Source organism: Oryzias latipes, chromosome 14, assembly GCF_002234675.1.
Source record: "Oryzias latipes chromosome 14, ASM223467v1".
In the NCBI taxonomy this organism is placed as follows: Eukaryota; Metazoa; Chordata; class Actinopteri; order Beloniformes; family Adrianichthyidae; genus Oryzias; species Oryzias latipes.
In genome coordinates this window covers 8,167,650-8,181,169 of record NC_019872.2, presented here as the reverse complement: position 1 = coordinate 8,181,169, position 13,520 = coordinate 8,167,650, and the positions used below count along the sequence as shown (strand labels likewise).

The following is a 13,520-nucleotide window of genomic DNA, read 5'->3' as shown; positions in this document are numbered from 1 at the left end:
TCGTCCCGGTGTGTACGGGCCTTTAGACCAGTGAGAACAGCCCCTTCCCGGAAGAGTCTGCGCTGCCAGCCTCGCCCCTCAGGTTGACAGACACTCACTTTCTCTGCAGGGCTAGCTGTGTTTAGCAAAAACATTTTCCTTTTATATGTACAATATGCACATCCATCTTTGCAAAAGTTTAGATATTTGTTTTCATGGGCAAGACGAAGACACACTGCCAATGCCAACTCTAGGTTGATGTCATGAAATGGGCAGCACCCACACGGAGGGAAAGCCGGTGCTTCAGAGGTCAAGCCGTCTTACTTCCGGCTAGGAAAATGAGTTGCGAAAATAACTAGTATTTCAGGGGTTTTTTTAATAATTCTTTTGTGTGCCAAAGGTAATCATATACATCATGTACATGTATCATATGCATGGATATTATTTACTACAATAGGCTTAAGAATAGTCTGGTTTAGGCCCTTTAACAAAATGTGACCAGTGACAGTCATCCAAGCAAGAACCTCAGGTATGAAAAACCGAACAGTACCAGTCCTAGACATGATACACCCCTACTGGCTAAAGAAACTCACTGCACTCCATGTGCGCCTTGCAGCACAAATTAACTAGCTGCTGAGAGATACAGCACAAATTAACTAGCTGCTGAGAGATAGGACTCAACCTGAAGGACAAACAATTATGATCCTGACGGATCTCTCAAAGGGTTCAGTCCCATCCAATTACCACCCAATAACTTGTCTCTCCAAAACATGGAAAATCATGACATGCATCATTGCAACCATGTTGAATAGGCAAATGAATCAATAAATGAGTAAAGCACAGAAAGGGATTGGTAGAGATACCAGAAGAGCCAAACACCAACTCCTGGTTGACCAACCAGTTTCTCAAGACTGGTGGTCACAGCACAATGATAAAAAGTAAGACTATAGCACAATGTCACATACATAGGTCACTGAATGCTTGGAGCTGTACAACATCAACAGGACTATAAGATCTTTTGTATCAAATTCAATGAAATCCTCATTTGAAGCCAATGGCAAGCCACTTCCATGACTGTCCATCAGATGTGGCATATGGGTTTCCTCTGTCCCCACTGCTGTTCTGCATAGGTCTGAACCCCCTAAACCAAATAATCCAAAATATTAGCTACAGATGCTGATTTAGGAATGGGGCCATTATAACTCTCTTCCTATACATGGAATATATCAAGCTAGATGCTTAGAGTGAGTGGATCCACACCACCAGGATCTACAGTAGTAACACTGGGATGTCATTGGGGGTTGAAAAATGGAGTCGGACGCTTACACAGAGAGACAAGGTAGTCCACATGGAAGGGGTCTCGCTCACAAAAAGAACAATGGCGGATATTGAGGACAGTTACAAGCACCTTGGAATTCCACAGGCAAATGGCAACTTGGAACAAGGAAAGCCATTACAGCCAAATACCTCTAACAAGTAATACAATACCGGCTCAATGGGAAGAACAATACTCGGGCAATAAATAGTTATACACTGGCAGTGATCAGATACCCTGCAAGAATAAAAAGGTGACCAAAGGAAGATATGTGGACCACATACGTTAAAACACAAAAGCTCCTTGCGATACGTGGAGGGTTCCATCGCAATTACAGCACTTTGGGACTATACGCTAGCCACAGAAAAGGACCCAGGGCTAGTGAGTATGGAAGGCACTATCCAGGATGAAACATCTAGGATCCATGAATACATCAAGTACATTAGCTCAACTGACAGAGGACAGATCATCATGAGAGGACAAGCCCCTTTATAGAATTTACCACCAGAACATAACTGAGGTGGCTGACATCAAGACGTCCTATTAATGGCTAGAGGGGGCTGGTCTACTGGACAGCACAGAAGTACCTACTCATCCTGGCAGGACAGGAGCAAACCCTGAGCACCAGAGTGATAGAGGTCTAGATCTGATACACCAGACAAGGTATAGGGTGTGCAAAGAGATGCCAGCACATAACTTTAGACTGGCAGGGAACACATGCATAGAGTGTTGCAACCAAGTGCCTGGAGTATTGTACAGGAACATGTGTGTGGATACTAAAGTGGGAAGCACCTCCAAATTTGGTAGAACGACAGCAGAGATCATGTGGGACTTCAATGTACAGGAACCTTAAACTCCTTGGCATCTGACAGAGGACCAGAGCTTGGGTGAGTAACCATTTACAGAGGGTGAGAAGAGATTTTTACTTTTATTTTAAATACAACATACCTTCATAAAGCCTTGAGAAAAAAAACTGTTCTTATTTTTATTTTATTCTATTTTTTGAATGGGGGAAAATGTGGTTAATAAACGCGATCAAACTCTCGTTTTAATCTGCCCCGGAATGGTTTCTATGGTAACAAATCCCCTATCCTACGTCACTTCCGGAAAGGTTAAATTCGCAAAGAAAACCACGGTGTGCGCCCGTGGATGAGTAAAGCTGAACTGTTGTCTTCATTCATTTCTTCCCTTACTTTGTCATTTTACAGTTGTCAGTGTGTCTCCACTTTTTTATGTTAGCTTTCCTAACAGGTAAGAAAGCGCTAACCGAGAAGGTGACGACATTATTTATATCTAGTTAGTTCGGCACCATGCGTACATGATTGTTGCTAGTCAGGGTTAGCCATTCCACGCTATCAAACTGTGTTCTTTGTTTTGTCATTGAACATTTTTAAAATATGCGACAGTAACGTATTGTCCCAAGTTTGGTAGTGGTACAACCCAACAAAGATGGCATCTGTTAAGCTATTTTGTGCGTGTGGAAACTCTGTGCAGCTTTTTCTCTGACAGAACGAGAACCACATCAGTGGATCATAAATCAAATCATGTAGTTTACTAGTTAAGCTAAAAATGTAGGTTATTATTTCTTCATCCTGTCCCATCTTAAATATTACACAATGAAATGATCTAATCTACATGGTTTAGGCACTCCAACCACAAATAAAATTCAATTTAAACATAATGCATGGAAATTAGAGTCAATTGATGCCTTTTGGATTCTTAGGACTACCGTTAACTGCAGTGTTTGTATCCTGACTCCCTTTTTCAATCTCTCTGCCAGGTGCATGTTGGTTTTGCTGTTGCTTGGAATAAAGGTGTGCACAAAGGTTTGCACACCCAACATCAGCTGGATGTAAATGCAGAGTCTGCACTGAGGCATGTCGATATCGGTGATCATCAAGTGGGGAGGACAGGAGTATTCCATCAGTTCTCTGTCTGAGGAGGACACTGTCATGGACCTGAAACAGTCCATTAAGACGCTGACCGGGGTGCTGCCAGAGAGACAAAAGCTGCTGGGACTCAAAGTCAAAGGTGAGAAAGCCAGACTTTGCCAATCACACTGAATACTGAGGTGTTACAGGATGCTGCAACCTTATTTGGGCTGTCATTTTATATGATTTGTATATAAATGCAATTTATTTGATTCACATTTCTACACTTTGACGATCCAACATCATTATCAACAACATTGACTTATTACTTTAAGTTCTTTTTAACGGTGCTTTAAAGCCACTGATGTTTCTGCCTCCAGGTAAACCTGCAGAGGATGAGATGAAGCTGGGTTCTCTGAAACTGAAGCCCAACACCAAAATCATGATGATGGGAACCAGAGAGGAGAGCCTGGTAAGTGAACGTTCTGTGGGTGAAAATGTTTAGAAGAAACTTGTGGAGCTGATCCATTGTCTTAATAGTCGGTTAGGTGATGCATCTTTTTAGAAAACAGCATAGGTGATGCCTCTTTTTTTGTCCATGTTTTTTTTTTTTTGTGAAGGAGGAGGTTTTAGCTCCTCCCCCAGAGAACGACGACGTGGTAAATGATTTTGATATTGAGGAGGAATTTATTGAAGTGGAGAACAGGTGAGAAATTGTTATTGTTTTGATTTTATTTAAGGCTTTTTTGTTTGGATTTTAAAATTTTACTCTCAAATTTTGAGTTAAGGGGAAAAAAATCATGTTAGCGAGTGAGTATAATAATAACTTTGTTGCTTTTAGAGAGGAGAATTTGGCTAAAATTGCTCGTAGAGTAAAAGACTATAAAGTGGAAGAGCTGAGCCCTCCCAGAAAAGGAAAGAGGCTGTTGGTGCTGGATGTGGACTACACACTGTTTGGTGAGTTTGGATCTTCTTGTTTTTCTCTGTGCGCGCCCGTGTTTGCAAGTATTATCAGAATTCTCTGCATAACAACAACTGCTGCATGTGAACCGACGAGCCGCTTGTCTGAACTTCAACACTTTGTGTGTTTAGATCACAAATCCTGTGCAGAAACGGGCCAGGAGCTGATGAGACCGTATCTGCACGAGCTTCTAACATCTGCCTACGAGGATTATGATATTGTCATCTGGTGTATGTCATTTCTCCATTATTCTTAAACAAATGTTGGAAAATACTGGTTGTTCCAAGATACTTTTGGTCCGATTAAGATATTTCAATCCAGGGGGTCCCCCAGTGATCCGTGCCCCTTTGCTGATCACCTGGATCAGGTGTGTCCCACTGGTAGGAAGCAGCAGAAGGGCAGAGGCAGTTGGATATTTGACACTCTGGGCTGATCAAGAGTAATCTTGGGGTCCAGAACAAAGGAAAAAAAATACTTTAAGATTACTAAGTACTATCTTTAGTGAGGCTTTATTTCTTCTGCTTCTCTTAATGCACATTAGGGTGGTCCTTCCAGATGGCTACATTTTTAAATTAATATTTTTTCAGCTCCAACCCCGGAAATTTGTTGGAATAGCTGAATAAACTCTCCTTGTACATTTTTTTCCAATTCCAACAACATTTACCCCTCCCTCAATGAGACTGGTATGGTGCGTCAGCAGAAGACTAAGGAGAACTAAGGTGGCTGCCAATAGATGGGCTTAGCAGTCTCAAAGTGAACACTAACAAATATTTGGGACAGAGACTGTAGATTGGATATGGAATATCCAATCTATCTTCATGGGTTGGGGCGGCCGTGGTGCAGCGGTAGGGCGGTCGTCCCATGATCGTAAGGTTGCAGGTTCGATTCCCGCCTTGCACACCCATGAGTCGAAGTGTCCTTGGGCAAGACACTGAACCCCACCTTGCCTCTGGTGGTAGGCGGGCGCCTGTGTTTGGCAGCGGAGCGACCACCAGTGTGTGAATGTGTGAGTGAATGTGTGTGTGACTGGGTGAATGGGTCTGTGACTGTAAAGCGCTTTGTCCTTGTAGGAAGAAAGGCGCTATATAAGTATACGCCATTTACCATTTACCATATCGACTTTTTAAGAGTTTTTTTTCACATTTAGAACAAACAGGAATACAAGCATACTCGGTTATATAATGGATGTTTTGAATGTTTACAATTTTCATCATCATTGATATTTGTTCTTTTTCATACATGTAGAATTGTAGATTACATTGTTTGAGATCAGTTCTGATGTTAAAACTTTCATTCTAACTCTAATTTGAATTATGATGTTTTTATTCCTTGACAATGTGGACCCATAGGGGCCGAAGGGGAAAACTTCAAGGTCACTGAGGGAGGGGTAAATATTGTCCAATTGGGACAAAAATTCAAAAGGAGAGTTTTCTCAGCTAATCCAACCATCTTCATGGGTTGGAGCTTAGAATTTCCAACTTCCACTTTTAAGGACCACCCTACTGCACATTGAATGAAAAAAAATGTATCAGCGATGTAATAAAAGAAAAGGGAAATAAACAGTGGGATGGTTGTACATTTATTTATTTTACTTATTTTTAAATTTTCAGCTGCTACAAGTATGAAGTGGATAGATGCCAAAATGAAAGCAAGTATTACAATTTCATTTTTTATTCTATTAAGTTTATTTTTTAATCCCATTGGCTAAGTCCAGCAGTTTGCCCCCTTTTTTTTGCTAAGGCCTTTAGAAATGTAAACTTTTTAATTTAGTTTTTCTGATTTCTCTTACTTATCTAAACCCATAAGATAAAGAAAGATGTCCAACCTTTCCCTGTGATGCTTTACCTTGTTTGTCCAAAAGGTGGCAGTGTTGAGCTTGCAATGCTGAGGAGTGGTTGGTTTGAATGTAACACTGCTGTGTATTTTTCTGCACTTATGCATAGGAGCTGGGAGTGACAGTCAACCCTAACTACAAGATCACGTTTATGCTGGACAGTGCAGCCATGATCACAGTACACACCCCAAAACGTGGAGTGGTGGAGGTGGGGTCCCAACATTTACTGTCCTGCTGAGAACAGCTGCATGCATTTTGGTTTTATTGTTTATAGTTGATTCGTCAGCACATACATTTTTGTTGTTGTTTTCTTGGCGTGCACGTCTGCAGGTTAAGCCTTTGGGTGTGATATGGGGAAAATACGACGAGTTTTACAGCAGAAAAAACACCATCATGATCGATGACATTGGTAGAAACTTTCTCATGAACCCGCAGAACGGACTGAAGGTACCACCAGCTCTCAACCCATCACGATCAGGACTGTTGCCATTGCTGCCAGGTTTGGTTGAAAGCCGCGATTGTGTTTCAGATCCGACCCTTTATGAAGGCTCACCTCAACAGAGAGAAGGACAAGGAGCTGTACAAACTGGCTCAGTACCTCAAAGAAATCGCCAAGCTCGATGATTTCAGCGGGCTCAATCACAAGCACTGGGAGAAGTACGTATGCAAAGTCTGTTTGTTTGTTTTTTTTAGAAATAGTAGGGCAAGCAACTATAGAGTTCAGAAATGTATTCAATTTTTACAGAATTTTATCTGAAGTTTAAAAAAAAAAGCAATGTGTTTGTGTAGGTACTTATCGAAGAGGCAGCGGCACTGAAGAAAGGACCGCATTACCCACAAACACCTGGAACCAAATGCTCTTTCAGCTGAAACACGAAGAACAGACTCATCTTGGTTTGGCTTTCACAATGTAAACACATTTTAAAGGAGTTTTTTGAACATTTATTGAAGTGGCTGTGACAACAGATTTTGAAAGGATAAAAATATAAAACAGGACTCTAATAAAGCCTTAGATGACCAGAAAGCATGTGACATCGAGTCTTCCAGAATATCTTTGAATTGATGTTAAAAGAAAAAACCAAAACATGTTTTAGTTTGACCACCATGCCCTGCTGCTTCACTAAAATAATCCAACCGGCATTTCTTTTTATGCAGCAGACTGAAAGCATCTTCTTTTTTCTGGATTATTGATTTAAAGCAGTGAAAATATATATATATATATATATTGTGTTTCCCAAAGTATTATATTAAAAAAATAAGTTGCATCAAATACAAAACTGTTACTGCAACATGCAGTTGGACACGCAGCACTGAGCAATAATTCCTGAACTAACTTAAGACTGAAATCTGCTTCTTTTAACTCAAGTTTCACTTCAATGCTTCCATCAAACAGCAAACTGTAGTAAATGTTTTTTTACTTGAATGCAGGCGTGAGGACGTGTTCTATACAAATAGTACATGGGCACAGTTGGAAGAGTTGCCAGTAGAGTGTTACTGTGTATTTGTTCAGTTTTTCGTTTATTTTTTTTTTATAAGTTAGTTGTGGTTGTGATAATCAAAGAACAAAAAATGTTGGTTTTTCCATTTTTCTTTATTTAAAAAGGTCAAGATGGGAGATGAATATCAAACAATTTCAAGTTTTCTTGGGACGTAGACGAAGTAGGGAAGGATTCTTGCCTGAGATTTCCAGATGTTGCAGAAAAATAAGATCCTGATTAATTCATGAGATGATCTTCTAATCTGCCAATGATTTTCTTTGTCTTTTTGACATCCACCTGTACATTTGCAATAAAATGCTTTTTTGTAAACGCCTGTCTCTACTCTTTATTTTATTGTACCGGCTGGTCAGTAGGAACAAGCAGACACATTTTTACACCTTTTAGCGATTATTAATATCATAAATACACCAAATTACTCAATATACATGTGAGATAGTAAATGCAAAACTCCTATCAGTGTCATATATGCAGATAATGTCAACTATTGTAAAATGTTAAAATTGTAATGTTTGAAATAACGTGCAGGAAAACGTAAAAGATGCACAATAATTAAATGTACAAAATTAAAAAATAAATACTGTACATGTGTGTAAATGTATTTTTGTGAATGGCTTAAGAAATATAAAAAAAAAGAATTTGACAGAAGCCTTCAGCGTTCCTTCTTGTTCAGTGACAGAAGTTAGCACTTCACTTCACGTTTGTTCACTCTGCAAAAAAAAGATAAACATCAGATGACCATATTTTGGAGCATTTTTACTTGAGAATGATATTTCAATCCACTTACGTGCACTGACTCCACTGGCTCCACGGGCCGTGGGTGTGCTTGTCCTGAGCGCGTACACAGAAAATATACTTCTTGGGTTTGAAGTTAATCTCATAACTTGTCTGTTCGGTTGTGTTATTCTGAAAAAGGATGGGACTTGTTACAAACGAGCTACCAGGAGTCAGCTTATGTGTGTAAAGTCTTTCTATTATTTTTTTTTTTTACCATAATAAATTCGCCACTGTGGCAGGAATGCCCACTCGGGACAACTTTGATCTGGAACTGGAGACCGAAGAAGGTGCAGGGCTTCTCCCAGGACTCCGGATAGTCCCAACTGAAATTCTTGCCCTGGGAAATGCGCAGGTTGGGGAGTTTTGCTGGTCTTACTGGAGTCATCAGGAGAAGAATCAGATAGACAAAGTATAAGAGCCACAAACAAGAATGGATATACATCTATCTATATTAGGGCTGCACGATATGAGGAATTTCAGTGCAACAGTTTAAATAAGAGTCAACATACCTTAAATTATACTCTAAAGGACCCTAGTCTACATAACTTGCGAGCATCTAACATAAAAGGGTTCCGTCTGAGTGGTCAAATGCATTAAAGGAAGTATTTGATTCATTAAATACCTAAAATCTGCCATAAGATTGTTTTAGCACATGTAAGGTAACCATTTTATGCTGTTTTTGCGATTAACGTATTGCACAGCTTGATTTCGCGATAACGATAAATTTGCCATTGTGCAGGCCTAATTTATATAATAATAATAATAGAATAATAGAACTAATAATTGAACAAAGTGTACCAATCTCTCTGAGGTAGAAGGACTTGGTGTAGGCCTCCAGGAGAGCATAGCTGTGGATGTAAACAGTGAGGGAGATGCGGTACTGCTCTTCTTTGTAAGGGCAGGCAGCATCCTGACAGTGAACGCCCAACCCATCAGCATCCAGCACACAGGGGATGCTGTCCAAATATCTGCAATTTGGAGAAAGACGTGTTAGATGACAACGCCTCGACTCCTTGGCTTCAATTTCACCTGCAAGGCAGACTTAAAACCCACTGGGGGGGTTTAAGGTGACAAAAACGGAAGGATTTCCTCACCGTTCTGCCTTAACCAGGAGCACAGAGGCGTGGGACCTGTACTTTGTTTTTTTCCAGGTGCAGTGAAAGGAGCCTTTGTAGTTTGGTGCTGAGCAGTGGATATGATCTGGAAGGATTCAACACGTCAGTTACCTGGACTCTTCTACTTCCTTTTATTGCTTCTGAGCTCTTCGTGTAGGACTTCAGAACAATCTGTTCAAAATTCCTACTGCTTAACAAAAGTAAAGGCATGACTCACCCTGTTAGAATCAAGCTGAGGAAAAAACAAGAAGCTGGACACCATAATACCATCAACTTCTCTTTACAAGTTTACTTTTACAAAAAAGGAAGATTTCTTTTTTTCTTCTTGTTAAAAAGAAAAGAAATGCAATTAAACATTTTGATTTTTTTTTTTACACAAGCTTCATTCACATCGACTACTTTCCTTTATATCACCTTCTTGTTGACCTATTTCTGTTCATTCCATCAGTCCTCTTGTTTGATAAACCTCTGCCCACTGAATAATCCCACTCCCTCCATCATTCTTATCACAACGATTCAGTGACATCTACTGCATGTCTTCTCTAATGAAAGTTGCCCCATCTGATACCGGTACTTTAAAAAAAGGGCAAATCTTTATCGGTTTTCTTTCCTTATATCTTCTTTGATCTCCAACCTTTCTCTTCCACCCTCTTTATTCTTAACCACCAGATTTACAGCAAAGTTCTGACCTGCAGAAAACGCTGCTGATATCAGTTGAAGAAGGAAAAGGACCCTAATCTAATGTCTGCAGACATAACATCGAAGAGAACTATAAACTCTGTTTAAACCCAGAAGAACAGCTGTTAATCAGCAGAAGACGGAATACAGACTTTCGTCATTTGACAGAATATGGACCCTTTTTTATCTTATTTTATTTTCACAGCATTACCTTATTAAAAAAATAAATACATAAATAAATAATAATGCTTAATCAATTATTGAAAATTGTTAAATTGATTGATTTCTAATGATATTACTTTAAAAATTGATTCATGATTTTTCCTAATGTGATTTTGCGCATATTTTAATTTTGATACTTGAGCATTTATTGCTATGAAGATTTTTGAAACAGTGTTATGTCTATTTTACCGATATAGTATTATTTTTTAATCATATAATGACTTTTATAAGTAACATAATCTGCATATATTTTGAATAACTAATTGGCATTTGCCATGTTGATTTCTAAAATAGTTATTTTTACATAATAATTGAGTAATTCTACCCTGCGACAGACTGGCGACCAGTCCAGGGTATCCCTTGCCTACGCCCAAGTGGCCGGGATAGGCTCCTGCAACCCCGTGACCCCGAAAGGGAATAAAGGGTTAAGAAGATTGATGAATGAATTAAGTAATTCATCTTTGTTATGTGCTTTATTGATACGGAAGAATTCTTAATTCTGTCTGATAAAAGTTATGAACCGGATAATGATAAATACTGTAATAAAATGGTTACGGTATAACGGGGGAGATTATTTAAGTTCGCTTCCTTCCACTCCCTTTCAAGCAATATTTAATTTTATGTCTAATTATCCTCAGTTTGATACATCATTGTATGATTGTATAACCGATGATTGTATTGTTTTTGTGTATTATTCTTATTTGATTGCTTGAAATAAACCATTTCATATCAAATCAAATCAAAAAATTCAATGTCTCTTATCTCACCTTCTTCTGGGGACTTCTTTTCCAATATGACAGTCCTGTTGTCTGGATCTAGTTGGACCAGGATCACTGTGTGGTTAAGGTACTCTTTGCTTGGACCCAGGTGACAAGTGTAGTTTCCTCCATCCATCTCCTTCACCATGACTGTTACCTGGTTGCCCTCCAGAGGCGGCATAAACTCCTCTCCTGAGACACAGATTCAGTTCAGTGTTGCCATGGTTTCAGAGAAATTGGCAAAGCCAGATGGATTACCATTTTTTCTCCAAAAAATTGGCTTGTTGTCATTTGCTTGTCCACAGGTCAGAGGGACTCTGGACACGATGCCGTGATCATGAGGGACCCTCAGGACCACGACTGTAATAAAAACAATCTATTAGCACAGATGTGATTAATAGTGGGCAAAATGCGTAAAATAGGAACAGAGAGGGGCGATACCGTTATCCGTCAGGGTCTCCACGTTTTCTTGATGAGAATCAGAACTGGCCCAACATATGGCAACACTCAGAGATATGAGAAGCAATACTTGCATCTGTGATAAATAAAAAGAACAATAAAAATTAGACAAACAGAAATGATGGACAAAATATAACATTTAAATATTTCAAAATCTGGTTCACAATACTAATTTCATATATTAACAAAGTCTTAAATACTTCACACATTTTAAGAATCATTTTGAAGTTATGTTTGAAAATAAAAAAAGTTCTCCCCTCTAGATAGTAAATGTAGGCAGTCTTACCTTGAGTTGGTGATTCTTAGGTTTCCACACCTGGAAGCAGATCTTCTAACAGAAAAGTGTCAAACCTGTTGGTTGCATGTGATGTGTGTTGTCTGTCTGCCTTCAGCCAGCCGCAGCAGTATTTATATTGCCCAAAAGCAGAAAACCCCTCCATCGTAAAACGGAATTACTAAAGGTGCGCGTGCGCGTTTGTTTGTGCTCAGGAGTCCTAAATGGTGCGAGAAGGCGAGAGTCGCTGGCAAATATCAAAGGACAATGGAAGGAACAACGAACCCTGGCGAAATTATACGAAATTAAGCGAAAGGCAAACAAAATGTGCAAGCTGATACATTGTTTTAGTCACATGGAAAATGACGTCGACTTCCACACAAAAAACAAAATAAAGGGGAAGGAATAAAAAAAAATATGAAAAAGTAAAAAAAAAAAAAAATTCCAATTTCAACCAACTATATAATTTATGTGACGTTGTATTATTTCGTAACCACAGTGTACGCTGTAGGAAAATAATCCAAATAAACCGACAGAAACTGCCAAACCAAAATGCAGATGTGCGCACGCGCATGACATACCACATTGTGTACAACAGGTACATTGGTGGGGATGTTTCCAGGATCGCACCTACATGTGTGTGTGTGTGTGTGTTTTTAGTTATCCTACATTTTATAATAGTTTTTGTATGCTTTTTTAAAATCTATATCACCCCCAACAAGCAATAAAAGCCATAAAGAAAATACACAGGGAGTTACCTGCACACACAATTATGAAGGAATTTCCTTACAAATACCAGCCACCACTATAACAGCTTTGAGATTAGTCTGATGGATAAAAATAACCTACATGTTCAAGCTTAAAGATTCTTGGTTTAGGGGGGGATAACTTTGCACCTGATGAACAAAGGAAACAGATGACTATTGATCGAGGAGAGCATGGTCTGTGGTTCACCTCTGATCTTAACTGAAGCTCACTTACTATAAGTCGTTTACACTGAGAAGAAAGGCCAGTCATTGGCCTTTTCCCAAACCAAAAAACTGCACCATAAAAACAACTGTTTTGAAGTCACATCTTTTTTTTCTTTCTTAAAATACTTTTGTCAGGTGAAGAAAGCAAAAGCCATGAAACACGTCTGACTCTGTTTCCTTCATCAACCGAATCCCCCCCCCCCCCCCCCGACTCTTTTGCAGACTGAGTAAGACTTTGACTTCCTTTTTTCCCTACCATTATCTCATGCACAACATTTGACTTTCCAACACTAAGCAGGTGATTAAATCTCCCACTTCCTCATATTTGGAGCTTGGTCTCTGGACAACTTCTCTGTTACAAGTTCAGTTGCAGTTTCATCTTCATCACATCGCTGGCTTGGAAACGTATGATTGCAGCACTCGCATTTCCAGACCAAATATAAAAAGAAGTTTGCCATTTAGGACCATATGCTGGAATTTACCTTGTTCTGTTCCTTGGAAAGAGATTGCTTTAAAAAAATGAAGTTGTTGTAGGAAAAAGGAAGGGAAAAGGAGTTATTCTGTAATTGTGCGACCACAAAAGTCTCCGGATTCTATTCTTATGAGATTCAGGACTTTAAACTGGGGGTTGATCTAGAAGATGTTTTGCTGGCTTAGTGTTAAAGATCAACTTATAAAGTCCTACTTCTCTGAAGATCAGAATTCTGTGACCTGGATGACTGAAGATCTTCACTTTGACAAAAGACAGGCCAATCTTTGAAATAAAATAAAAATAATCACTCATTCTAAATCTAAAGAAGAGAGGATTTA

General features: G+C 39.2%; 2 protein-coding genes across 2 annotated transcripts; one reads left to right on the top strand and one right to left on the bottom strand.

The window, feature by feature from the left end:
• The first annotated feature begins 2,393 nt into the window (after positions 1-2,393).
• Positions 2,394-7,768, top strand: ublcp1 (ubiquitin like domain containing CTD phosphatase 1). The gene is made up of 11 exons (XM_004076146.4): positions 2,394-2,545; positions 3,075-3,325; positions 3,546-3,637; positions 3,786-3,871; positions 4,007-4,122; positions 4,258-4,356; positions 5,737-5,774; positions 6,070-6,168; positions 6,291-6,407; positions 6,490-6,617; positions 6,750-7,768. Exons 2-11 carry the CDS (start codon positions 3,172-3,174, stop codon positions 6,775-6,777), a joined length of 957 nt encoding a protein of 318 aa, XP_004076194.1. The 5' UTR covers positions 2,394-2,545; positions 3,075-3,171; the 3' UTR covers positions 6,778-7,768.
• On the bottom strand, positions 7,533-12,189 carry LOC101175425 (interleukin-12 subunit beta). The gene is made up of 9 exons (XM_004076147.4): positions 11,752-12,189; positions 11,448-11,541; positions 11,265-11,366; positions 11,016-11,198; positions 9,328-9,433; positions 9,032-9,201; positions 8,448-8,608; positions 8,244-8,362; positions 7,533-8,166 (listed from the first exon to the last, which is right to left on the bottom strand). The coding sequence occupies exons 2-9, from the start codon at positions 11,539-11,541 to the stop codon at positions 8,139-8,141; spliced, it is 963 nt and encodes a 320-aa protein (XP_004076195.1). The 5' UTR covers positions 11,752-12,189; the 3' UTR covers positions 7,533-8,138.
• Positions 12,190-13,520: the final 1,331 nt, after the last annotated feature.